This window comes from Gorilla gorilla, chromosome 19 (assembly GCF_029281585.2).
Source record: "Gorilla gorilla gorilla isolate KB3781 chromosome 19, NHGRI_mGorGor1-v2.1_pri, whole genome shotgun sequence".
NCBI lineage: Eukaryota > Metazoa > Chordata > Mammalia > Primates > Hominidae > Gorilla > Gorilla gorilla.
The window spans coordinates 100,964,836-100,990,898 of NC_073243.2; the positions used below are offsets into that span (position 1 = coordinate 100,964,836).

The following is a 26,063-nucleotide window of genomic DNA, read 5'->3' on the forward strand; positions in this document are numbered from 1 at the left end:
TAAGATGCTCCGTATTTATATTCTACTTGTGAGATCCCCCCTCACAAGTTTAGTGTTATTTCCCAACATTTGCTGGTTGACTGTTAGAAGCTGATGGCCATTGGTCTAAAGGCCATCACTGGTGTGTGTGGGGGCCATGGTCCCATCCTGTCAGGAAGAGCCTGGGGAGTGTTGTTCAGAGTCTATACATCACATAGCACATGGCAGACAACCACATGGCTTCATGGCCATTCAAGAAGTACTCTACCTTTCTACATTGAATTTCCTACCGTGGGCTAAGGCCGTGGTTCTCACCTTTGGAATGTGTTCTCATCAGCTGGAGACCAGTGAAACACACTGAGAACGGGGCTAATCGAAGTATAGGGGAAGGGCCTGCGCCTTTGTATTTTAATCAAGTTCCAAAGCTGATTCTGATGCAGCAGAGGAGCATAGGTTTGAGAAGCCACAGGGCTGAGCACAGGTTAGGTGCTGGGGAAGCACACATGTAGTTTAGATCCTCATGGAGCCCAGCTATCCAGAGCAGACCTCTCAGCCTCGAAACAGTTGGTGTGCCTTGTGGTGGGGGCGGTCCTGAGCATTGTGGGATGGTTAGCAGCAGCCCTGGCTGCCTCTACCCATGAGATGCCTGTAATGTCCTCAACACTCACCCAGCGGTGACAACCAAAAATATTCCCTGGTGGCACAGTCATCCTAGTTAGGAACCACTGGTCTAGAAAGAGTCCTGAAAAGAACCATATGCTCTTTCATCCAGTCGATATCAAGTGAGTTCCTACTGTGTCCTGCACAGCAGGGAGCACAAACAACCAAATAAGATGATGCTCCCCCCTACCTCCTAACACCTTGTGGGACCAGACTCAAACATCGTGTGTTTCAGGTGCTCTAAGAGAAGCTTGTGCCTGGAGCTATGAAGGAAGGAGTAGCGGGGCTGAGGCAAGGCTTAGAAGGTAGAAAAGGCAGTGCTTGGATTGAGCCCTGGCAACTGTGACTGTCAGAGTTGATGGCTTCAAGGTGGAAGGAAGAACATTCCAGGGGGAGGGATCAGTGGGCCTGGGAACCCCAGACAGCCTCTCCTTATCCTTGGTCAAGCGTCCAGAGGCCCTCAGCTCTGCCCTGAGGGGTCCCAGGTATCCCCAGGGTCGGGTCTGGTCTCTGGTCCATGCCATCATCTCTGGTGTCTTCTGCCTCCCCAGCCTGCCTTGCTGGGTTGCATCAAGGCTGTACTAAGTATGTGACTTCATATTTCGACTGTGCCTTGGGACTCTGTGTACCACTTAAACCTAGTTCTGTTCTCTAACACCCTCCAGAGAGCCCACCCCACTCCTCAAACTAGTATATGGTCTCAGGAACCCAGGCCAGATCCTGCAGAGACCCAGCATCTGGGCTCTGATGGTTATAAATTGGAAGATGAAATGTAGGAGCTCAGGGAGCACCTGTCCAGGGATGTGAAGGGCTGGGCCACCTGATGGATGGTGATTATAGCACGGCTGGACCCAGGGCTCAAGGACATGTAAGTAGGCTGGGTATGAGACAACTCCAGTGGAGTCCAGACCCTGAAGGCCAAGGAGAAGGTGAGGGAGAGAGGAGAGGAGGAAACAGACATAGGAAGACAACCTAGCCTTGAGCCAGGCTGTGAAAGCTCTTCCTCCAAGCCTGAGGTTGTAGACGGGCGAGAAACTGGGAAATATCTGACTGGCTCCAGGCCACAAACTTGTGAACAATCATAAGAAAGTTTATATCTTGAGCTAATTTTACTTTCGATGCTGTATGCTATCTTCAATTGCATCTTCTTTTTTTTTTTTTTTTTTTTTGCAAGTTGAAACTGCCTCGAATAACTCAGGATGAGGCTTGTAACACAAGGTACAGTTTAAGAAGCCAGTATTCAAATGCTGGAACAAACATCTGATATTTATTCTGTAAGCATAGAGCACAGTCAGTCACAGAGTAAATGTGCCCCTGCTTTCCTGAATTCCAATCCAATGGAAGGGCTGAATTCTCAATAAGAGCCAACTATGTGTCACACACTCAGCTGAATGCTAGGTATAAACATGAGAATGACATGCTTTCTACTCTCCAGAAAGTCCCAGTGCAGTATAAGGTCACAGCCTAAATAATACCAATACAAAATAAATGATGATCAGTAAAGGAGGTTCAAAGAGCTAAGAGTGTGTGAAGGGAGGGGCTAATTACAAATACATTGATTACCCAATATCTCATTCCTTGGTTTTCTCTGTGGTTTGATCTTCAGTATCCTGGCCATCTGAAGCAGAGACACATCTTTCATGGAAAATGCCATAGTCATACAGGTGAACATATGGTCTGAGTTCCACGTTGGGTCCTAGGAGAGCACTGAGTGATGGAGATTCAAAGAAATGAGATTTCAAGCAGCACAGAAGACAGGGGAAAGGAAGCAGTTTAGTTGCATTAAAATAAAAAATAGATTGGTCTTTTAATTGGAAGACATAAAAATGAATTGTTTCATTTTTTATCTATTAGATAAAAAGATTATAGAATCCACTTTTAGCAGGAACTTCCCAATGACATAGCAACTGACAATTCAGTCATGATTGTAAAGATTACTAATAAGGATGAGATATTATGCACATTTTTGTGCTTCTAACAAATAATCTACAGGTATTTAATACTATGTTTATGCATAGAATTTTTCCATACCCATTTCTAACCAGACATAGAAGTCACCTTCTTCATGATGGGCAGAAGATGGTTTAAGTACAATGGGAGGGAGGAACTTTCTAGATTGAACGTTGATTAATTGTCAAACACTAAGGATCATGATTACAACTAACCATTTAGTGAGCATCACGGAAGGTTATCAGGGTGTTTATTTTTAAACAGTGAAACATCTTGTTAAGTTTCATAGTAAAGGTGTAGAGACAAAAATTTGAGCTGTGTTCAAGTCGTGATGCTTATAGCTGTATCATGTACTAACATGATTATGCTATTTCAGTCATAAGCTGACATGACTTCACCTTAACATGTTGATCAAAAGTCTTAACCAACAACAATAAAAAGCTGAAATTTGTGGTTGAAAGAGTAGAACTTGTGTTTGTGGGGAAGACGGAGGAGCAGGAAACCCTCCTTACCACCAATGTGAAAATCAAAGATTCTCTTAAGATATGTTTCATGCACTGAGGTATAGTTGATTAAAAGTGGAAACCCAAGCCCAAAGGCCTATAGGAAACCATTACCCATTGAAAAGAGACAGTTTATATAAAAATGTATACTGAGCCTTATCATGCCTGCGGACAGTATGATAATGCCCTCTTCAAGCCTGTATGTATACTGAGCCTCATCATGCCTGCAGACAGTATGATAACCCCCTCTTGAAGTCTGTATGTATACTGAGCCTCATGATGCCTGCAGACAGTATGATAATGCCCTCTTGAAGTCTATATGTATACTGAGCCTCATCATGCCTGCAGACAGTATGATAACCCCCTCTTGAAGTCTGTATGTATACTGAGCCTCATGATGCCTGCAGACAGTATGATAGTGCCCTCTTGAAGTCTATATGTATACTGAGCCTCATCATGCCTGCAGGCAGTATAATAACCCCCTCTTGAAGTCTGTATGTATACTGAGCCTCACCATGCCTGCGGACAGTATGATAACCCCCTCTTGAAGTCTATATGTATACTGAGCCTCACCATGCCTGCAGACAGTATAATAACCCCCTCTTGAAGTCTATATGTAAACTGAGCCTCATCACCCCTGCGGACAGCATGATAACCCCCTCTTGAAGTCTATATGTATACTGAGCCTCATCACCCCTGCAGACAGTATGATAACCCCCTCTTGAAGTCTATATGTATACTGAGCCTCATCACCCCTGCGGACAGCATGATAACCCCCTCTTGAAGTCTATATGTATACTGAGCCTCATCACCCCTGCAGACAGTATGATAACCCCCTCTTGAAGTCTGTATCATAGGTGCTGTGTGGGTGTGGGCGTATCTCAGTCACTCCCCTTCTCTGCTGAGACCTTAAGTTATTAATCTTTCTCATTTTTCAATATCTTACACATTGTAATATAGTAGCCAATTAATAACTTTTTAAATTTTGGAGGAGACTGGACTAGAATGGAATAGAAACTAGAATAAAGAAAAACGCTAAGATTAGTATTGACAACTTCTGATGTTAAGTTGTTCATTTTGATTATTTCCTATTGATTGGTCCTGCACATTTAATGATTACCAATGAAATTAGGGCTGATTATTAGGAAGTTTATTGGTGAATCGGGAGGCAGCCTGCCTCCAAAAAAAGGATACTCGAAGGAAAGACTGAGCACATTAGTCAAAGAAGAGCTGCAGAGGGTTTTTTTCAGATCAGGGTGTACACACGCTACCCTAAGTTGCTTTCCAGCCTGAATTTCATTAATTCTATTTGGAAATACTAACTTGCTATGCTAAAGAGCGAAACATAATCACACATTGCCATGCAAAGTTCTTCTGGCCAAAGAGGTCTGATTCAGAATCTTTGACAAACTTATTATTTTAACAGCTTCACAGCTCAACCTGGTGAGAATCATTTCAAGAAGGAATGGTCTAAAATGCTCCTTTAAAAGGGCCATTCTTTTAGTTTAAAATAATATCCAAATGCCTGTCACCACCTTTTCCCTAGCAGAAAGTTAGTTCCTCTCTGGCCACCACCACGGATTGTGTCAGAAACAAAGGTTGGCCATCACAGGATGGAATTTATAAAATTTTACATAAAAATGCTGTCAGTATTTGCCTAGTTATATTATCTAAGAAGCTGAGAAATTTTGTTTATATTCGAAGATCAGCAAATGCCAAAAATACTAATTTGAATTGTATAACCTTTCCCAGTGTTACACAAAAATGCTGCTGATAGAGCCTATCTTAACACGTCTGTGGAACTTTTTAGGTATCAAAAAACTATTTATGTTCAGTAGCATTTTAACATGAAACCTGTTTTATTTTATTTTAATTCTTAGAAAATCATATTCTGTATTCATATTTGACATCAGGCCTGAAGCCCTTTCTTTCCCATCTTCACAGGTTTTGTTCCAGCTCCTCCTCAGCTGAATGCTAGGTAGAGACATAAGACTGACATGCCTTCTACCCTCCAGAAAGTCTCAGTGTAGTAATGAGGTCACAGCCAAATAATTCCAATACAAAATCAATGGTGATCAGTAAAGGAGGTTCAAAGAGCCAAGAGAGTGTGAAGGGGGAGGCTAACTGCAAATAGATTGATTCCTCAAAATCTCATTCCTTGGTCTTCTCTGGGTTTGATCTCCAGTATCTTGGCCATCTGAAGCAGAGACACACTTACTGTGTGGCCTTGGACAACCTCTGAGGCTCGGTTTTATCATCTGTAAAACAGAATTTATTACAACAGCAAACGATGTTGTGAATATGAAATGAGACTACCTGGGTCAATTATAGCGGGCTGGAGATTCATTTCATTCAACTTCTCCAGACTCCGTCCGGGCTTACTGATCCTTGGGATCTGCCTCATGGCTGCCCCAGCACTCAGCAAAGAACACCACCCTCCTCCCAGCCAGACCCTCCCTAGAGAGCTGGGGTCTGAGTTCTCAACATCAGCATCACCAAGGATATGCAGGTTATCTGACTCTACCCCAGACATTCTGAGTCAGAGACTCCAGCATGGAGCCAGCAGTCTGTACTGCACACACCCTCCAGAGGATTCCGATGCTCCCAAAGTTTGAGAATCGTCCTTCTTTTTCTACCACTGTTCCCAAGGTCCTTAAATTCTTTCAGTCCCTTTGTACCACCCACTAAGTCATCTCCTGCAGCCTCCCTTTTACAGGTTGTGTTGTCTGTAGTAAGTCATTGCAGAAATTCTCTACTGGAACCATATGCTAACTGTGGGTAGGAGAAGAACAACATATGCTCAGGTGGTAGAGTAACTAAAAGCACCCCAAGATTTTCCTTCCGATTATCTCTGTCTCTTGTAGGACTAGAAGATCTCTCTGCTTCGTAGCCACACATTTCATTACAGTAGACCCCATCTGTTGCCATTAGCTCAGCATGTGCTAGTACAGAAAAGAGCTTGGAGCAGCCCCTTCTCATAAGAGGTATCATGCACATCCCAATGACTAAATTGTCACAGAAACCTCTAACTATGTCCTTAGAATGAATTCCTAGAAGTCTACTTCTGGCTGGGCCAAGGTAGGTATCTTTTGTGGCAGACAAATTTAGATGTCTAAAATATTTCAGAAGTTACAAGTTCTGTCTTTGAAAGTGTTTCGGACCTCTCAAAGAGGAGTCCTTTGAATAAAAAAGCTTCTGATTGTACATGGAGTAAACCTAGAAGACTTTCTGAAAGTCCCCCACCCTCCACGGTCATGGGACTCACAGATCCCGTATTAGGAATTCTTCATTGTCTATTCCAGGAGTTGCATTACAGACATCTGTGACTTACCCAACTCTGGGATGTGTTTTGTGGAAGCCATCCCTTTTCATTAAAGATATATTCTTGATAAGCATTCTGAAAAAGTGGAGAAAAATGCATTTCCTTTCAAACTATGAGAGCAGCTGGGCATGGAAAGACATTCTTTTGGTGACAACCGTAAAGATCGCTGACGTGTCCTTTTGCTTTGCAGGAATGTTAGTTCGGCCGGAGAGGAGGCCCGCAGAAGGATGAGAGAGTGTGATGGGCTTACGGATGCCTTGCTGTACGTGATCCAGTCTGCGCTGGGGAGCAGTGAGATCGATAGCAAGGTTGGTTGTGCTGGCATAGATTAAACATGTTTGAGAATAAAGACTCCCACGGGACTCAACAATAGCTAACAACCCTGGAGAGCCAACGCAGTATTTCAGACTTTCCTTCTGAACTCTCTCCTGGTTTCCTTATAAGAATCCAACACTTTTTAGACTGGGCTTCTAATTCTAGCACGGAACTAGATATATAACCTAACTTCTGATTAGCTGTGAGTAAATATGCAGATTGTTCTAAGTTACTCAAACCACAGGTGTTCCAGTTGAGTGTATAAACTTGAATACCACGTTGCTCACAAGCTTCTAGTTTTTTTTTAATGTAATCCACTTTCAACAGAAAAGACAAGATGTTAAAACTACCTGCTTTTTTGTTATTTTTTGAGACAGAGTCTCGCTCTGTCACCCAGGCTCTGTCACCCAGGAGTGCAGTGGTGCAATCAAGGCTCACTGCAACCTCCACCTCCTGGGATCAAGTGATTCTCCTGCCTCAGCCTCCTGAGTAGCTAAGATTACAGGCGTGCACCACCACACCCGGCTATTTTTTGTATTTTTAGTAGAGATGGGGTTTTACCACATTGGCCAGGCTGGTCTCAAACACCTGACCTCAAGTGATCCGCCCACCTCAGACTCCCAAAGTGCTGGGATTACAGGCATGAGCCACCACGCCCAGACTTGCGATTTGAATAATCCCATATTCTTATAAACTTGCTTTTTAACAACTGTTGATTACACTAAGTGCCATTTTAAAAGGCCTGCAAGATCTAAATAAATGTCACAATGCTAAATAAATGGGGCTTCCCAACAAAATAAATCAGCAAAGTCTATTCAGTGTCTTAGTTCACAAGCCAGAATAGAATTGGGTGGGCTTTTCCAGTGTTTGAGCTATTTTATTTAGTCTTAAATAAGTTTGATTCATTCATATGTTTGTAATTTCATAATATCCTGTTATAAACACAAACTTTACCAATAGTCATAAAGTAATGCAGGTAATAAATGTGATTTCTTAATAAGGATTTCTCAAGAGCCACCCTTATTGACATTTTGGGGTGAATTATTCTTTGTCATGTGACTGTCTTGTACATTGCAGGATGCTTAGCAACCTCCCTGGCTTCTGCCCACTGGATACCAGTAGCAGCCCCCATCCCCACCCCAGTAACAAACAACAGTGTCTCCAGACATTGCCACATGTCCTGCGGGGAGCAAAATTGGCCCTGGTTATGAACCGTGACCTTAATCCTATGGTTTTCATTCTGACTCTTTATTAGAATTGCCTTTGGAGTGTTCATGTAAATACATCTGCCCAGACCCTATTGCAGTCCTCCTAACCCAACTGTCTAACTCTGGTCACAAGTTTGTGTACCTTTAAAAGTTCATCAGGTAATTTGATGTACATCTTAGATTAAGAACCTGCCATAGTAGATAGAGCTTTAATATGACTCTCTAATTGGGAATCTGGTATAATGTAATTTAGTTACAAAGTTAGATAAAGAACAAATAAAAGTGTTTCTATCCATGTAGTCATTAATTGGCTGTGTGTATAAGTTAGCATAGCACTTCTCAACCCTGACTACATATTAGGGTTACCAAGAAATTTAGAAAATCACTGATGCCTGAGCCTTACTCCCCAGAGATCTGAACGCAAGGTACCTCTGGGACATCAGCCCTTTGAGTACTAGTTCACCCCAATTATGAGCACCACTTGTCATCTTTTAACTTCTGCTCGGTTAGGTTCACATCCATTCACTGACTGTGTGTTTTTAGTTTCAAAGATGAACATAATGTAACAAAGAGTAAGCATTCCCCTTTCACAGAAGGCCTTAAGTGACCATTTTAGACCATTTAGTATCATCAACAGGAAAATTAAATTCCTAAACAAGTGACCAGTCAAGATGTCTTGAATATTTACAAGTGCTTGTTAGCGTAATAGACACGTGTGTTTTCAAAGGGCTCCTGAAGGTAAACCACTGAAGCGGCAATGCTCAGCATCGTCATATTCAGAGTGGTGAGTGAGGCACTGGGAGACTATACCTTTTACTGTGATGGCTACAAAAAGAGCTTTGATACTAGCTGGACCTTGCAGCTGAAAATAAAATAAGAGTCAACAGCCTCATGCTTTGGCTAAGTGCAGCCACCAGCACCAAAGATTAAGGCATCTTTCAGGAGCCATGGTTCAAGAACCAACATGGCACAAACATCTTCTTTCTGTCAGATGACCAGATTCCTAAAACCCTGGGAGACTTGGTAGATCATCTTTTCTAATGTCCACATTTTCCCCAAAAGAGGAAGTTGAAATAATTGGGAGTATTCAGGGCTGGAGTCAGAAAACCCAGATATCCCTAGTGGAGTAAGAAGAGCCCGGAGCTGGCATGAAGACAGTGCCAGTGGACTGTGCCATCTCCACCTCCCACTGGCTGGAGCACCGTATCCAACTGACCTCAACTCTGTGACAAGGAGCATAATCATAGCTGAATGCCAAGGCTGTTGAAAGGATCAGATGTGATCAGTTACTCAGCGGGTGCTTCACTGGCTGGATTGTGCTATTGAGTTTTAACGTATTATTATTGTACCATCATTTTCCACTCAGCCCTCTGCTTGGCCGCTTTTGAGCTTTCACAATGACAACTTGAGGGTGAGGGGTTTGAATGAGTACACCTTCTTTTTAAGGCCTGAGAAGTTAATACATAAAAGAGCGTGGATTCCATACAAGCTTGTGGCTCTGGTCCTATAATTGGGCCAGTGTGTTGACTGGATAACATATGATGGAGCACTCTACAACTTCCAGATTAACCCTTTCTAATAGAAAGTAAGGAATCAAAATGACCCTGGTAACCAAAAGCAACTGCTGAAAGCACTGCTGACAGCAATGGATGTCCCAAGCAAAGCTACCAGCTGCCACCCTCCTGCTAGGATCCCAAGTCTTTTGTCTTCTCTTTCTCCTTATCCCCTCAGAGAAAAGCTCTTGAATTAAGTAACTCTCCCAATCCAACCCAGACTGCAGAACTCCTGGAGGCTTAAATGAGAGATAAATGTGGTCCCTGTGACCTTCTTTCCCCCATTCCTCCCTCCCCACCTGCCCCCATCCCTACTTTCTCTTCTTCTAGCTTCTTCCCAAATCATCTCCCCAGCTGAAGCTCGATTATAAAGCATTTTTCACAACTGCAGATTTATTCCCCAGGAGTCATTTGTTAAACAGAGGAACAGTGATGCCTCCAGGGAAGACGAACAGTGGGATGAGAAAGTTTATTCTCCCAAGTCTTTGATGTAAGAAAAATAAGTTTGAGCTGATTTAAAAATCATTCTGACTTATGCCATAACATTTTCCTTTCAATGAGAGTCGTTTCTCTCTTTCATGCATCGCCCTGAGTTTACCTGCTTTCGTGCCAGTCCACTTTTTGATGCAGAGGATGCTTGGAATAGAAAATCAGGTTGACTCAGAGCCTGTGGGATTAGCAGCCCATGACACCTTGAAAAGCTGACAAGAAAGGTCTGGAATGACAAAGGCTCCAGAGATATTTCCTGAAAACTGGTTTTCCTCGTAAGTTTTCATGCCCTCGGTAATAAGTACAGGGCACCTGCTACCTTTCACCAGATTCCAGCCAGTGGAGGGAAGCAGTGCAGGATTGTGATCCCAGCAGCCCCAGCCCATTCTAGTCCCACCCCAGGACTGCAGAGAAGCAGCTCAGTCTGGTGGGAGGTACTCACAGCTTTAGCTGTCCTCCCTTCACCCATACAATGGAATTGTATTATGTGCCATCACGGTGGCTGTTACGTAGCAGGTGCCTGAAAAAATGATAGCCAGCTTGGTAAGATTCTTCAAATAAAACTTGGCTCAGTTTATTTTTTTTTTCCATCATTATTTCGTCCCTTCTAAAATTGGATATTTTTCTCCGCTTTCCATGGTTCCTGGAGTCAAAAGGTCACCTTTGTCTTAACCAGCAAACGTTTTCTGCAAAAGGTCAGAGAATAAATATTCCCGGTGTTGCGGGCCATACTGTCTCAGTCACAGCCATGTAATTCTGCATTGTACCGTGAAAGCAGCTACAGACCATTCATAAACAAATGGGCCTGGGTGTCCTCCAGGAAAACACCAGTTATGCACAACCGGCTGTGGGCTGGATCGGACCCCTGGGCGGCAGTTTGCTCACCCCTCTTCTCAACAATCAGAAGTTATTACAACTAGTATTTTAGCAAATACTTTTGAGCAGACACTATTCAAAGAGCTGTATCTGTGAGCTTATTAACCTTCACTGTGGCCCTGTACGTGATACTGGTTTTTTTTTGCTTGTTTTTTTTTTGTTTGTTTGTTTGTTTTTCTTTTTGAGATGGAGTCTCACTGTGTTGCCCAGGCTGGAGTGCAGTGGCGCAATCTCGGCTCACTGCAAGCTCCACTTTCCGGGTTCACACCATTCTCCTGCCTCAGCCTCCTGAGTAGCTGGGACTACAGGTGCCCGCCACCATGCTTGGCTAATTTTTGTATTTTTAGTAGAGACGGGGTTTCACCTTGTTAGCCAGGATGATCTCAATCTCCTGACCTCAAGATCCACCCACCTCAGCCTCCCAAAGTGCTGGGATTACAGGCATGAGCCACCGCACCCAGCCTGTACATGATACTGTTAATATGACCCTCCGTTTACAAATGAGGAAATAGAAGCACAGAAAGATTAAGCACTTTGCCCAAGGCCCCACAGCTTGTGAAATGGTAGGCCCAGGATTGGAAGCCAAGCCGGCTAGCCCTAGATCCCATCCTCTGGAGCTCCGCACTGTGCCATCTCCTGCCACTGTTAATGATATGAACATTTGAAGAGCATTTACTGTGCCCCAGCTTTCTTCCCAGTACTTGCACGCTGTGTTACTTTCCTGTTGCTGTCATAACCAATGACCACAAACTTGGTGACTGAACCTAACACAGGTTTATGATCTTATAGCTCTAGAGACCAGGAGTCTGAAGTGGGTCTCGCTGGGATAAAATTAAAATGTGGTAAGGTCTGAGGCTTACCTTCTTGAGGCTCTTGGGGAGAATTTGTTTCCTTCCCTATTCCAGCATCTAGACCCTGCCCACATACCTCGGCTTGTGGCCCCTTCCACCATCTTCAGATCCGGCTATGGTCAGCCATGTCCTTCTCACATCACATCACTGTGACTGTCCTGACTTCCTCTTTGACGTACAGGCCCCTTGTGAGGACACAGGCCCACCCAAACAGTCCAGATAACCTCCCCATCTGACAAGCAGCTGATTAGCTTAACAATTCCCACCTCCTCCCAGCCACGTGACCTAACATACTCACAGGTTCCAGAGATTAAGATGTAGACCTGCTGGGTGCGGTGGCTCACGACTGTAATCCCAGCACTTTGGGAGGCCTAAGCAGGTGGATCACGAAGTCAGGAGATCGAGACCATCTTGGCTAACACAGTGAAACCCCATCTCTACTAAAAATACAAAAAAAAATTAGCTGGGCGTGGTGGCGGGCACCTGTAGTCCCAGCTACTTGGGAGGCTGAGGCAGGAGAATGGTCTGAACCTGGGAGGCGGAGCTTGCAGTGAGCCGAGATCGCGCCACTGCACTCCAGCCTGGGTGACAAAGCAAGACTCCGTCTCAAAAAAAAAAAAAAAAAAAAAAAGTAGACCTTCTCAGAGGGCCATTATTCGGCATACCACACACATATTTTAGCTCACCTAATGCACAAGAACCTAAGATGTGGGTCCTGTTATGACCATTTTACAGAGGGGTACGCCATGTCCCGGAGATGTCAAGTGCATTGTCCAAAGTCCCACAGCTAAATCAGACACCTAGGGTTCTACAGGTGTCCGGCTCCACAACATGTGTCCTTAACCACTGTTTAACCTTTTGGCTAAGAAAACATGAGTGTCAGGCATCTCAAAAAAATGTAGACTAAAAATATTTATGCGCCCCAGGTGATCACAGCCCCTCACTTTCCTGGGACAACCCTGGTTTCCACCTGTGGCCTCCTTGACACTCAGAAAATGCTCCGGTGGGCAGTAAATATGCCCCCCACCAGAGCTGACCGAAATTCTAAGTCTTTGACTCCTCATTACCCGATCCCCAATCCCCAGCCGGGGAGTCAGAGGTGGGGCGCTGTCTGATAGTGGATGATATTTGGGATCTCTCGTGGTTGTACATTCTTCCCTTCTCACAAGTGAATTTCAATCAACAATAACAGATGTTTATAGAAGTAACTATTGCTGATAAGTCATTTATTTGTGGGGGGTAAAAGGTCCTAAGACCTTTCTAAGTTTCTCCAATTGTTTTCCACTGTGGCCATCAGGGGAGCTTTCAGAAGCCGGCAGCTAAACACTTCCAAAGAGAAATGTGTCCGTGGAGAAAGAGGCCTTTCCAGGTGGAAGAAGGGAGTGCTGAGTGCTAGTTTTACTCATTCTTTCCTCTGTTTCCCCCTTTTCTGCAGACCGTTGAAAACTGTGTGTGCATTTTAAGGAACCTCTCGTACCGGCTGGCGGCAGAAACGTCTCAGGGACAGCACATGGGCACGGACGAGCTGGACGGGCTACTCTGTGGCGAGGCCAATGGCAAGGATGCTGAGAGCTCTGGGTGCTGGGGCAAGAAGAAGAAGAAAAAGAAATCCCAAGATCAGGTGATGCGGGCTGCTTGCAGCTGCATGCAATTATCCCCTTCCCTAATTGCAACTGTAATATATCCTCAACATATATAGAGAATGAGCCCTGCATTTTCATCAGGAGGTAAAATCACTAATGCATCTGCACAATTTTCCTGTGGGAATTTCACAGCTGAGACGGTGGGACATGAAATGATTTCCCTCACATCTCGCAGTTGAGCCAAGATAGGAAATTACTTAAAAAAGAAAAAAAGACACCTGAGGCCCTAGCAAGCTCTGACATTCCACCTCTGAGCAGGCGCTGTGTTAATTCACACATTTACTTAGGGCATTGTCGGAGCTGGATTTGGTGCCATCCAGGTGACAGGGATGGGTGGAACAGGAGATGTGGTATAAAAAGGGAAACAGAGAGAGACAGAGGGAGGCCAAAGATCCAACATGTATTTAATCGCTGGTTTTGAAGCATTTAGATTTTCTGTCTCACACTTCCCATTGGAAATGGGGTAACAGAGAATTCACAGCCCTTCCACAGGATGGCATTAGAAGCTTGGCCGTGGGGAACAATTCAGGTGAATTCAGAACAACGTTGAGCTGGAGCTGGAGGCCTCTTGAGAACAGAATGGCCCTCACCTGCTGCAGCAGGAAGTAGGTTCCCCTGCAGCAAAACGAAGGCCGCTAGGCAGCAACTCACAACCCTGATGCATCAGAACAGTCTCTGCCCCTGTCTTGGGGAGCCCATGAGAGACCAAACCCCTCACCACAGGCCCCACCAGGACAGGAAGCGATGGGAGGACAAAGCATCCCCACCTTTGCTAACACTGGAACAGAGGTTAACTTCAGGGCCTGGAAACTGATTTATCTCATCAAGGAGCTTACAGAGAGTTTCACAAGTAAAGTGAAAAAAAGCAGTATAAAAACAGGTGCGTACATAGATATAGGTATAGATGATACAGATACAATCTGGCCAGTTTTGTATAATATGTCATATGCAAATACAAAATGCTATTTGCATGTACAAAATGTATGTGTTTCTTGAAAAAGCAGAGTAAGATCCAAGAGAAGATAATGATTGATTCTTTTTATATTTCTGTATTTATAAATTTTCTACAGTGAAAATTACATTTGTAATCTTTGCAAATGGCCTTTAAAAAATAATGTTCATAAAGGCACTAAGTTAATGTATGCTTATAAAAGTGTGTGGTTTTTTTCAGAGAAATTTATACCTCACTGAAAGCTGTAAGAGATTATGTAAAATGAAAGGTTATCTAGTCTACAACACAGACCTTCCAGGACAGAGGAGCCAAATATTATAACAGGAGTAAAAGTGATACAAATAATAATTGGTTTAATGATGGCCTCTAGAACTTTTTCTAGTCCAGAAATTTATGTTGACCCTTACCTTTGGCATTGGTATTCTTGACCTTAAAAAGACACTATAATATTCTGCATGTCAAATTTAGCTATAAGAAAAATCTCAGAAACTTTAAAAAAAATCCCTGTAGGGATAATTCTAGAAAATATATGATACAAAAATATGATGCATGCATGCTGTTAGTTCAAGAAATGGTTGCTATTGAACCATACTAGAAGTATCAGACTTCTAGGCCATTCTAGTCTAGAAGGATCAGACTACGAGCTCCCGTGTGCAGAAGTGTTTGACGCTCTATGCATCACATTCTGGTCTAAGAGGTCCTTGCAAACTCATCCATTTTTGCATCTGCTGTGTGCCTGTTGCTGAATTCTAAGGAATTGCTAGTTTCTCTAGTCCGTTTTGGACAAAACCTCCCATGAAACAGTCAGCGTGTCATCTGCCAAGAAGGCGCGTCTCCCCCAGAAGGACCCTCTCTGCCCTCAGCAGGGCTTTATGCCAGCAGACTGTCACTGCGTGGTTGGTGGAGGGAATCCGAAGACTGGGGTCCAGGGAAATAGGAGGAGACAAAATGGATTCATTTACTTTTTGCACCTTTTGTAGCAATCAGCATTTTTTGGTTTGTTTTCACCTTGGTCTATGGCCAACGATCCTGTGATGGTGTCCTGAGGTGGGTACTGTTTCAGCGTGGTTTGGAGGTGACGGGACATTGTCCTCCACCAGCTGCTGGTCAGGTCAGACCTTCTTCAAGGCGCTGTTTGTGTGAGATTGACCATGGGCAGAGGGCCACTGAGAAAAACAAAAACTAAATAAGCAGGACCTGATGGAATCCAAAACCTCCCTTTTTAGCTTATAAATCAATTTAAAGTTATTTAATTTAAATGGGTAAAAAATATATGTCTATCTGCATGGGTGAGGAGACAAACCTATCAATTCAAACAGGATTCTGATCCACTATTTTTATCTGGTAGGTCTTCTTTCATGATCATCTTTGTTTCACAACTGAGTGCACCGTAGTCAATTTAACAGTAAATATTTTTGCTCTTTTTCACCTCTTTGTTAAGTTGTAGATGCCAAATGCATAAATGACTGGAAGATTCACCTGTGATATACAGGATGCTATTTTATGCATAAAAGCAGTGGGAATGGGCCTCTGTGTAAAACTTCAATGCCCCCTTATTTTTCCCACAATGAAAGAGATGTCTTGGAAGAACTTTCAAGGCCTCTTGCCCGCACACTTTCCTGGCCTGTCTTAGGATCCCGCAGACCAGCCTCTATGCTTCTGTTCATGCTGTTCCACTGCCTGGCCCCTCCCTTTCCCCGCTCACTACTTGGGGAATAATCATTCAAGAGCAAATAAAACATCACCTCTATCTTTCCAAGACTTCTTTCAAGTAAACAATTACTCCCTAATCTACTTCTCCATAATTTTATTTAAACTTCTCTGCTAGTTATTATCATATTATGGGTTAAGTATAGCAATTGATCCCCAAAGAGAGTGAATTTTCTGGGGCAAAGGACTGTGTGGGTCTTATTTCGGTCTGTGACTTCTAGCCCAATGCCTGGCCCCAATTACACTGTGGCCTATGGTGGCCCCTAGCTCTTGCTGTGGCTTTAATTCTGGGTGGATGCTCATAGCTGTGACTTTTCCCAGACTCATCTGTTTCTTTCCTGGTGAGACTTTGCCCCAAGGGCCGCTGTGAGCCAAGCGTCTTCCGCAGTCCTCCCTCCCTGTGTTTTGAGCTGTTCCCCAGCCTCTCATGACAGTGCTGCATTTATCTCATTGTTAGTCAGTATTCTGAATCTGCAATCACCACCAAAACAAATGCACCATCTAAATTACTGTTATCATCTAAGAACTTAAGTTTATATGCAACAAAGGTGTGTGTGTCAAAGTATCCCTGGAGAAGCAGGACTTTTGATCCTGCCAGACTAAACAAATTCTTTGCACTGAAGGTGTTATGAGGTATCATGAAATCCCACCACCTACAAGGTTTTCTTGGATTTTCAGGATATCGGTATTGGCCACCACTTCTTCAAGAGCCTCACACGTTGCCTGCTATGTCATTCGGATGCTCTTGACCAAAAAGTGAGACCCTAAGGCTAAATAAACAGCATGCATGTCCCAAAGCACAAACATGAATTTTATTAGTAGTTAAAATGACCACAGTGGAGATTTGAACTTTTAACAGTTTCTTCCCATTTCAGACAAAATAGATTAATGATAAATATCTAAGTATACATGTACACAGTTAACATGTAAATAGCATGTAAGTAAAATAGCACTAAGCTCCAAGAAGAAAGTAATACCCACACCTTCAGCGTGCCTCCTCCTAGAGAGATTCATAGTTACAACTTACATCTGGGCATATATCCTTTCAGATGTTTTTCTGTTAGGGGCCATATCAGACAGCAAAATTCATAAGGTCTTATAGTCAGTAAGTATATTTCCACTGATGTAGAACTCCAGTCTCTTGAGTCTTCAGAGGTCGGGCTCCTTGTATTTTATGGGGCTCTCATCTTCAGGGTGCTGCCTTCCTCCCCATGGTCACAATTCTGGCTCTTCACATCCACAGTTCAGGAACAGAAATGGGGGAAAGAAGACAGGAGTATCCTTTCCTTTAGGACCCCACCCAGAAGTTGCACACATCACTGTTACATCCCTGTGGCCTAGACTGGCTCGTAGTGGCACCAGAGCTGCGAGGGAGGCTGGGAATTGTAGTCTTTTGTGACAACCATGACCCTAGGTGAACCTTGGGCATTCTCTTAATAAAGAAAAAAAGGCATGTAGTGGCCCATTCAGGATGTGCAGTGAGTAGGGGGCTCTCCCTGTGAGGAGGAGTCTCTTACCAGTGAAATCGTGTAGCATTGTCTGCACATGGTAGTGAACAAAAACCCAACTTGTATTCATTTCATTACCTGTACATTCCCTGCAAAGAGTGCAGCCTCTTATTACCTGCCCCCAGGTGACAGCCCCCACTGCCCACTTTGGCACACCACTGATGGGCGCGAAGGTGTAGGCACAAGTCCGCTCTATGTCACTTTGCTGACCGCTTTATGACAGCTTATCATTTGACACAGACTGACTTTTTTCCTTGCCAGTAAGCAGTTCTTCACACTGGAATGAGGAAGAGCTACTGTGAATTCCATGGTAGAGGAATACCATGATGTGGCGAACCAATCCCCTCTTCCTAGAAAATCAGGTTGCTTCCAAGTTTGTACTAATGTAAACTGTAATCAACATCTGTGTAGTTAAATCTCACCTACCCCCTTAATCACTTCTTAAGAATGCATTCTTAGAAGTGAAATAGCTAGACCAAATGCATGCTTTTAAGACTCTCAATACACAAACTGGAATTTATCTTAATCACTCTAAATGTCAGTGACAGTTTCTGTTCGTGGACTTGATTTTTTATTATCACTTCATGCATCTGCTCCTCATGACATTTGGATGCTCCTAGGCTTTCATTTCCTAATATCACAGGTTGTTTTTCTTTTTTTTCCAGACAGTTTTCATTTTCTCATTAGTAACCATACTCTTTCTTTTGCCGCTTAATATCATTTCCTTTCTAACCATCTGCTTCTTTCAGCTGCCGCCCGTTCCTCTTGGCTGGTTCGAGTACAGTCTCCCTCTGCCTTCACCTCACCATATGCTGGGAGCTTGTTGACTCAAGGCATGATATTTCATGTCCTGGAAGCAACATATCTCATGAGCCTGCAAAGATCACGGCTGTGCATTTTTGCGCAGCAACTCTCGTCTGCCATTATCCATGGATGAACCATATTCTTCTACTTCTTTCTCACCTCTAGTGGAAGATATAGCCCATCACCTAAAAGTGCTGCTATTTTAGTTTCAATGAGTTTATAGACTTAAAACTCTGTTTCAGGTGTCTCGTTTAGTTTTCTTAATGGTATTTTATCTCTCAGCCTTCCACACCATCAATACTCTCTTTTACAACTTGACCAGGGCCTCTCAGCTTCAGCACTGGTCACATGTGGGGCAGCATACCTCTCTGTTCCAGGGAGCCGGCCTGTGCATTGCAGGGTATTTGCCAGCCTCCCTGGACTCTACCCACTGGATGTCAGTAGCACCTTCTGCTGCAGCCATGACAACCAAAAATGTCCCAGACATTGCCGCTTATCCCCCTGGGTGTTAAAATTGCCCTGGTTGAGACCATTGGACTAGATTGTCCTTCGAAGGACGTATTACCAAACATATAAACCAAGACCACAGGATTATCTGAAGGAGGTTGGCACGTCAGGGACAAAGCCCCTTTAGAAGGCAGTAACAGGGACGGCCATGTCCCAGGTTTCCCTAGATGTGGATGGCAAATTAGGAGCAGAGAGAATTCTAGATGAGCATCAGTGATGCCCTAGTTGGTTCCATCACAGTGACTTTGGGAAGGGACAGGCAGGCCCAGTCATATGGAGCAGCCTTGACAGCTGTCCTCTGTGGGGCACAGCACAGTGGCCGGCCTCGTGATGCCAGTCTGTGGAGTAGGCAGCATCACCAGCTTCACTCCTGAGGGATGTGTGCTCACCTGGCCCCGTGGCCCCCCACAGGAGGAGGTGCATCAGCAAGGCTATTCCTGAATCTCTTTTGCCCTAACGCTTTGTTCAGACAGCACCTCATCCTGCCTCTTTAATGCGGGTTTCTAATCTCTCAAATGCAAAGCCCCTCCTGTCTTTTGCGAGGAGAGCCTGGAGACAATGCAGTGCCACATAAATACAGCTAATTAGCCATCAACTCTATCCCGTCTTTGCACAGCCTCAGCCTCAGCTGCAGCCAAAGTCTTCTGAACAGCTCCTGGGGGATTCAGACACCCGCACTACCGTTTTCTTTGAAATTCTTAAGAATCAACACAAAGAATCATTTCTCGCTGGCTTTTTACAGTTAACTGGAGTTTTTGAATACCCATCACCTCTATCCTTCCACCTTTAACCCCCCAAAAGCTGGAAGTGGCCATGAAACACTGTAAAGGCAAATTATGTCATAACTCTGCTGTTCAAAGCAAGCCAAGCAAGAGTGGCAGACGGTGGATGGACTTGGGTTTTTATTGTTGCTTTTTAAAGTACATAGTGCTGGCTGCAGCTTAATTAAACCAATCCCTGCTTGAGAGAACATTCTCTGACAGTTTACCTACTTAGAGCCATCTTCTCTTCCTACATTTTGCAATGTGTGACTTCCCCTGAGAGGAAAGAGTGGGATCTTAAAATCAGAATGTTTCCCTGATGCTGCAGATCTGCTGCCTTTATCTTGCAGCATCTCTGGTCTGTTGTTTATTTCACTGAAATATCTTAAAAAATGAAAGTGAGCCTGCACATATGTAATGACTGTGATGCTCCCTAATTAGTAGAGAAATCTAGGTGATAGAGATGCATTCTGCTGGTGAAGCTAGCCTTTTCTGTTTATGTTCTGAAGATACGACTCAGCAGTAAAAGGTCTTTTCTGCACACAAACTTGATTGGCGGAGACTGTATGAAGCCTGTGACAGGTGGGAAGAGGAGCTGTGTATTTTAGCACTTCTCCTGAAATGGAAATCCTTCTCCATACTCCCTGACTCCTTGTTGGTGTCTCCTCAGTACCCAGCCCAGTGCATTGGAGATCAGAGACTAGGGCAGTTGCAGGATGGCTCACAGAGAAGAGTCTTGTAAATTGTCCTGTAATTCTTCTCATTCATTAGGGGGCTTTTATAAATGTGGTAATTAGAGTACTCCTGTGACTCTCTATAACTTAAAGAACCCCATGTTTACAAAGTCTCTTTTTTTTTTTAATATAGTATGTTGACATCTTTACTTTCAGGGGTTTTTTTGTTTTTTTTTTGTTTGTTTTTGAGACAGTCTTGCTCTGTCACACAGGCTGGAGTGCAATGGCGCCATCTTGGCCCACTGCAAACTCCACCTCCTGGATTCAAGTGATTCTCCTGCCTCAGTCTCCTGAGTAGCTGGAATTACAGGTGTGCGCCACCACACCCAGCTGATTTTTGTATTTTTGTAGAGGCGGGGTTTCACCGCGTTGGCCAGGCTGGTCTCAAACTCCTGACCTCAAGCGACCTGCCTGCCTCGGCCTCCCAAAGTGCTCGGATTATGGGCATGAGCCACTGTGCCCAGCCTACTTTCAGGTTTTTATCCCCAAGTTACGTCTTTCTCTTCATATAAGGAGCAAATGGCTTCCACTCTTTCATTCTCAAACCCAACTGAGATAGAACTCTTTTAAATAGACCGGGCGCGGTGGCTCATGCCTGTAATCCTAGCACTCTGGGAGGCCGAGGTGGGTGGATCACTTGAGGTCAGGAGTTCAAGACCAGCCAGGCCAACATGGCGAAACCCCATCTCTACTAAAAATACAAAAATCAGCTGGGTGTGATGGAGCACACCTGCAATCCCAGCTACTCAGGAGGCTGAGGCAGGAGAATTGCTCCAACCCAGGAGGCAGAGGTTGCAGTGAGCCAAGATCGTGCCACTGCACTCCAGCCTGGGTGACAGAGTGAGACTCTGTCTTAAAAAAAAAAAAAAAAATCTTTTAAATAGAATTTAAGCCCTGCATAGAAGCAAAAGTATTTAAAGCAAATCCAAAGAAAGGCTTTTTTCCTTTTCTTTCTTTGTAACATACACACTGAGCACAGCCCCACGCATATGTTATTTCCTTCCTAAGCAGACCTTTTTTTACAGGGGCCATTATGTATGCTCTGTGCTGATGGTGACCATATCAAAAAGCATCATGTCTAAATTTCAGCAGTCTCTTAACCTTCTATCTTGGGAAGCTTGATATCCCCTTTTTTTTTCAAAAATTTTTGAGCATTACCTTCTTAATGAAAGAATACATATTTTCAATTCTATAGTTTTAGAAATGGAATGACAGAAACTTTTGGCTGATTTTTTATGGATATTAGTCATGCAGTCGTATATTTGAAGCCAGTAAAGAAAAGTGCTGATACATTATTGGGTGAAGCACTATTTGGAGTGGCAAAAAACCAATCTATTGGTTTGTTCTATGATCTATATACACTCACTTTTTTGCTGCCAGCCTGTCTCCAACAGAGCTCTAATTCTCAATTACTCAGTTTTCAAACACTCTGGTTATAGCCACCTTAATCCTTAGCTTTATGAACTCTAAATATGTGTGTAAAATTAGAAATTTCTATGAACAAGACAATTCATAAGAGGAGGTTTAATATTACACTAGTGATACATCCTTTGGTCTGTTTTCCTGTTCAACAACATGTGAATGACTTACACAAAGTGTAATTTGAACATTGAAGTAATATCTGTAAGACTCAAGGGATACTAGAACTATTGCAAATTTTATTCGTTAAAATATAACAGATGAAAATTAACATGTTGCACAGAATTGTGGAACATTTATATAACTCTCAAACATAAGGAGTAAAATTCTGAGGAGGAAGGGATATTTTCATTGAAAATTTCCCCCAAGCTGGAACAAGATGAAACCCAGCAAAAAAGCTTTTTTAAAACCACAAATGCCTCTGTCTTCGTGCTATTTCTCTCACTTTCTCTATTCTGCTTAATTTTTAAACTGCAACCTGAGGAGTGAACATATAAACACGCACACACACACACACACACACACACCTATATGTGGTCATCATGCAGATAACATAATAAAAAGTCCTTTTCTGGCGTTGCCACCACTGCTGTCCTGGAAATACTTTGTCTTCATGTGCTCTTTATTATATAGAAAATTCTCTCCCCTGACTTGATGACATTTTACTTCTTTATGTATTCTTTGCATATTTCAGGCTCTTAAAGAGTTTTTGGTAGTAGGTTCTCAAGATATAGTCCAAAATGAACACAGTTTGCACAAGATTTGTAAGTTTAGTCTTGTGTTCTTCAGGGCTGAATCACTGTGTGGTCACTGCTTCAATTATGTTACAGATTAAGCCACTTGCTTGCCTCTGATAATGTCCCATTTTTGTAGACATTTTAGGATAGAAGCACCTTATATTTAAATTTGTAAATCAAGTATTTCTACTTTGGTGCAAGAGTTGTATATCCCATGATTTTTCTTGAATCTTCACATTCGAGCCTCAAAAGTTTGCATGTGCAGAATTGTCTCACCTACATCAGTCTGATCCTAACTTCACCATTGCCCTACTACCTTGTTGATGTTGATGAGCTAGACAAAATAATATCAAGCATGTTAACCCAAGTCTTGCAGAATACGCCCAGTCATGTTACAGCTGATGGAAATCTATTTTTAATGGGTTTTTCCCCCTATTAACTTATGATACTTTTCTCTCTATTAACTTAATAAAAGTTTGAATAAAGTACCCAGATAAAGGTCTGGCAGATACATTTACTGGCTTTGAAATAGTCCTTTTTCTTCAATATCAACGTGCTAAAATAGCCAAGAATCCCCTTTGAACTCCATCTCCAGTTGCCATCAAAGATTATCTGTGTTCACATCAGTTGTCCTTTTATTCCTTCAGATTCTCTCTGTAGCCATTAAGAAAGGATTGTAATAAAAGATATTTGAGAGCTACATAGATGACATGTCAGAGCCTGAGGAAAATTTTCTACAGACTTAACCATTTATCCTGCTTTATTGCACAGAAGTTAGAAAAGGAGAACAAGATGAAACCCAGCAAAAGATAACATGGCTACTTTTTCCTCTTTTTTGTAACAAGCATGCAAATATTACTTCTCTGTACCTCTTGCTGTTAGGTTAGCTCTTACATAAGAGGAAAATCTATCCATGTTGAGTTGGAAGTTTCACATTTTTATTTTTCTGAATTTTATCCATTTTTATATGAAAATAATTGCTTTAAATTTTTAAGGAGATAACAAGATATAAAATGAAATAAAAGAAATAATTTGCCATTTCTTGTTACTCTAGCAGATAGATTCACTGCCCCAAGCTGGTCTCCTTTGAGAGGCCAATACTGCTACTGCTTTGTCATTGAAACTGGCAAACCTACAGAATGACTACTGTCTTTTTCTAGTGCCCACTTTCTATTCAGTGCAGCAAGCCAGGATCAAATAATGAACTAGGAGCAATGTGACGGGGCTAGTTCACTTCCTTCTTTTTTTATTTTAAAGGAGATGTATTGGTTTTATTGATAGGCTGTTCACAGGTGCAAAGTCATCTTTGAATAGTTAGGAAGTGGCTTTGGTTAAAAGGACAGGAAGTTTCCCACACTGAGTGTCCTTGTTATAAAGTTAAAATTGAGTGACATGTTCATTGAAAATGACCTTTAATGGGATGTCATTCATCTCTGAGCTTTACCCTTGACTTAAACTAAGCTGTGTCATTATTGAGGAAAAGAAGACATGCAGTTTAGCTTATTTCAAGAAATAAATAATGAAGTTTCTGAAATTATTTGTGACAACAGCCATCTCTGTCTACTTTTCTATTTTTATGTTGCAAGGATAAAAAGCAACCATGTATTTTCTTGCAGTAAAACTTTCAGAATTAAGGAACTAACGTTCAGAAATATGGTTTTGTTTTTCATATTTATACACACACACATTTATATACATGCACATATATGTATGTACATAAAATATCTGCAAGTACGTTTAGCATGTGTCATTTATACTGTATTTTTAAGTAATCATTAATAAACACTAATAAGCTAAATACCTTCATGTTCTCACACTAAAATTATAAAGAAATTGTTTATTTTACTGTGATTTTTCTCAGAACTGAATATGTGTATTTTTTTCTAAAAGCATAGCATCTTTCATTTCTAACTTTATTATAGTCATTATTTTCACAAAAGACAAAGCCTTTGTGTAATCAAAGATCAGAATCATTATTTTAATTTTTAGTGTTTTTTAAATTGTTAAGAGTAATAGAACAGAAGTTTGAAATGTAGAAAAAAAAAGACATTGTATTAATAAATTTTTATGATAATTACAGGTGTTTTATGATGCATTTTAGTTGGAATAATGTGCAAATCCCATACTACTTTGCATCCTGCTTTGCTCATTTGACGTTTATTGTTATAATTTGTCCAAGTTGCTACATAGTCTTCATAAGTATCATTCTTAATGGTTGACTGGTATTCCTTTGTGCGTGTAAGCCATAATTTCTAAATTATGGGTAATTAATTTTGAATTACACATTATCCTATTATTCATTACATTCAATTCGAAGCAAACTTAACTATCATGATTGCTCCAAGATCTAGATTTGCCTATAGCTCATGTCATTGTGTCTAATAGACTATAGCAGTTTTCTCTCTTTTATCGATTCTGTCATTTGTTAGATGCAACAATAGAACCCAATTTGTATACATGTAACAAATTATATAGGAGTTTATCACATTAATAATTATGCACAAGAAGTGAGGGCATTTGTTGTTGGTAACTATTATGCAACACCGGTAGTATGCTTACTATAAAATATGCTACCTTGATCTTTATCCTTCTTCCAAGCTGCTCAATCAAAATTAATTCATCTCTTCCCCTTCCTTCCTACAGCAACATGTTAGAGTCGTTCTTGGAGAGCTTATCCACTTCTTCTGCCAGTTACATTCTCTTGCGTGCATATGCCAACCCACCCTCCACCCTCGATCCCAATCTCTCGCTGGGCAGGAATGGCTTCCACTTTTAGTGATCCCTGGACTGCTGATGCAATAGCCTCCGTGCAGTCTATATTCAGCAAATGTGATAACACTCTGCTTTTGTTTTCGCCTGTAATGTTTGAGGAAGGCAAAGTTGGGAAGCATAAAGATGTTAAAGATGTTTGCTCTCTGTTTTTCTTCCACCAGTGGGATGGAGTAGGACCTCTTCCAGACTGTGCTGAACCACCAAAAGGGATCCAGATGCTGTGGCACCCATCAATAGTCAAACCCTACCTCACACTGCTCTCTGAGTGCTCAAATCCAGACACGCTGGAAGGGGCGGCAGGCGCCCTGCAGAACTTGGCTGCAGGGAGCTGGAAGGTATGGCCAGTTCATTACAATAAAAAGAAATCTGGAGTTATGAGCAACTCCTCAGAAAACAATACAAGTCCAGTTTTGAGAAATGCAACTCTAATAAAGATTTCTAGGACGTTAGAGAAAAAAAAATTATATTGAACTGTTTTACTTGGAAATGTATTCCTTTTAAAAATTGATCTTAAAGGCTCAGGAGTCCTTGAAGATCACTACAAACAGAGAGGACTAGATGTGGTTATAGTCACTGAAAATGCTGTGAAATGTTTTTCATTCTATTCTTGTAGCTGAGCTACTTTGTTTTCAGTGCAGATTGTGACAGGTTGATATTTTTTCAAAGCACTATCATTAACTGGTAAGAGAGTTAATGCTCAAATACCTGTGTAAAATCCCATGTGAACACTTAAAATGTACCGGGTCCCAGCCCCAAAAGAAAAGAAAAGAAAAGAACCCCTTATGTTTTTAAAGCATGGGCTTACAGAGA

General features: G+C 42.3%; 1 protein-coding gene across 4 annotated transcripts in view; it reads left to right on the plus strand.

Annotated features, from left to right (window-relative positions):
• Positions 1 to 26,063, plus strand: part of CTNND2 (catenin delta 2) — a 928,369-nt gene that overhangs the window by 776,475 nt on the left and 125,831 nt on the right. For all 4 annotated transcript variants that reach the window (XM_031003315.3, XM_031003313.3, XM_031003314.3 and 1 more), the window contains 3 exons: positions 6,605 to 6,722; positions 13,142 to 13,327; positions 25,415 to 25,588. In XM_031003315.3, the coding sequence (XP_030859175.3) occupies positions 6,605 to 6,722; positions 13,142 to 13,327; positions 25,415 to 25,588 (478 nt within the window). The remainder of the gene's footprint in view (positions 1 to 6,604; positions 6,723 to 13,141; positions 13,328 to 25,414; positions 25,589 to 26,063) is intronic.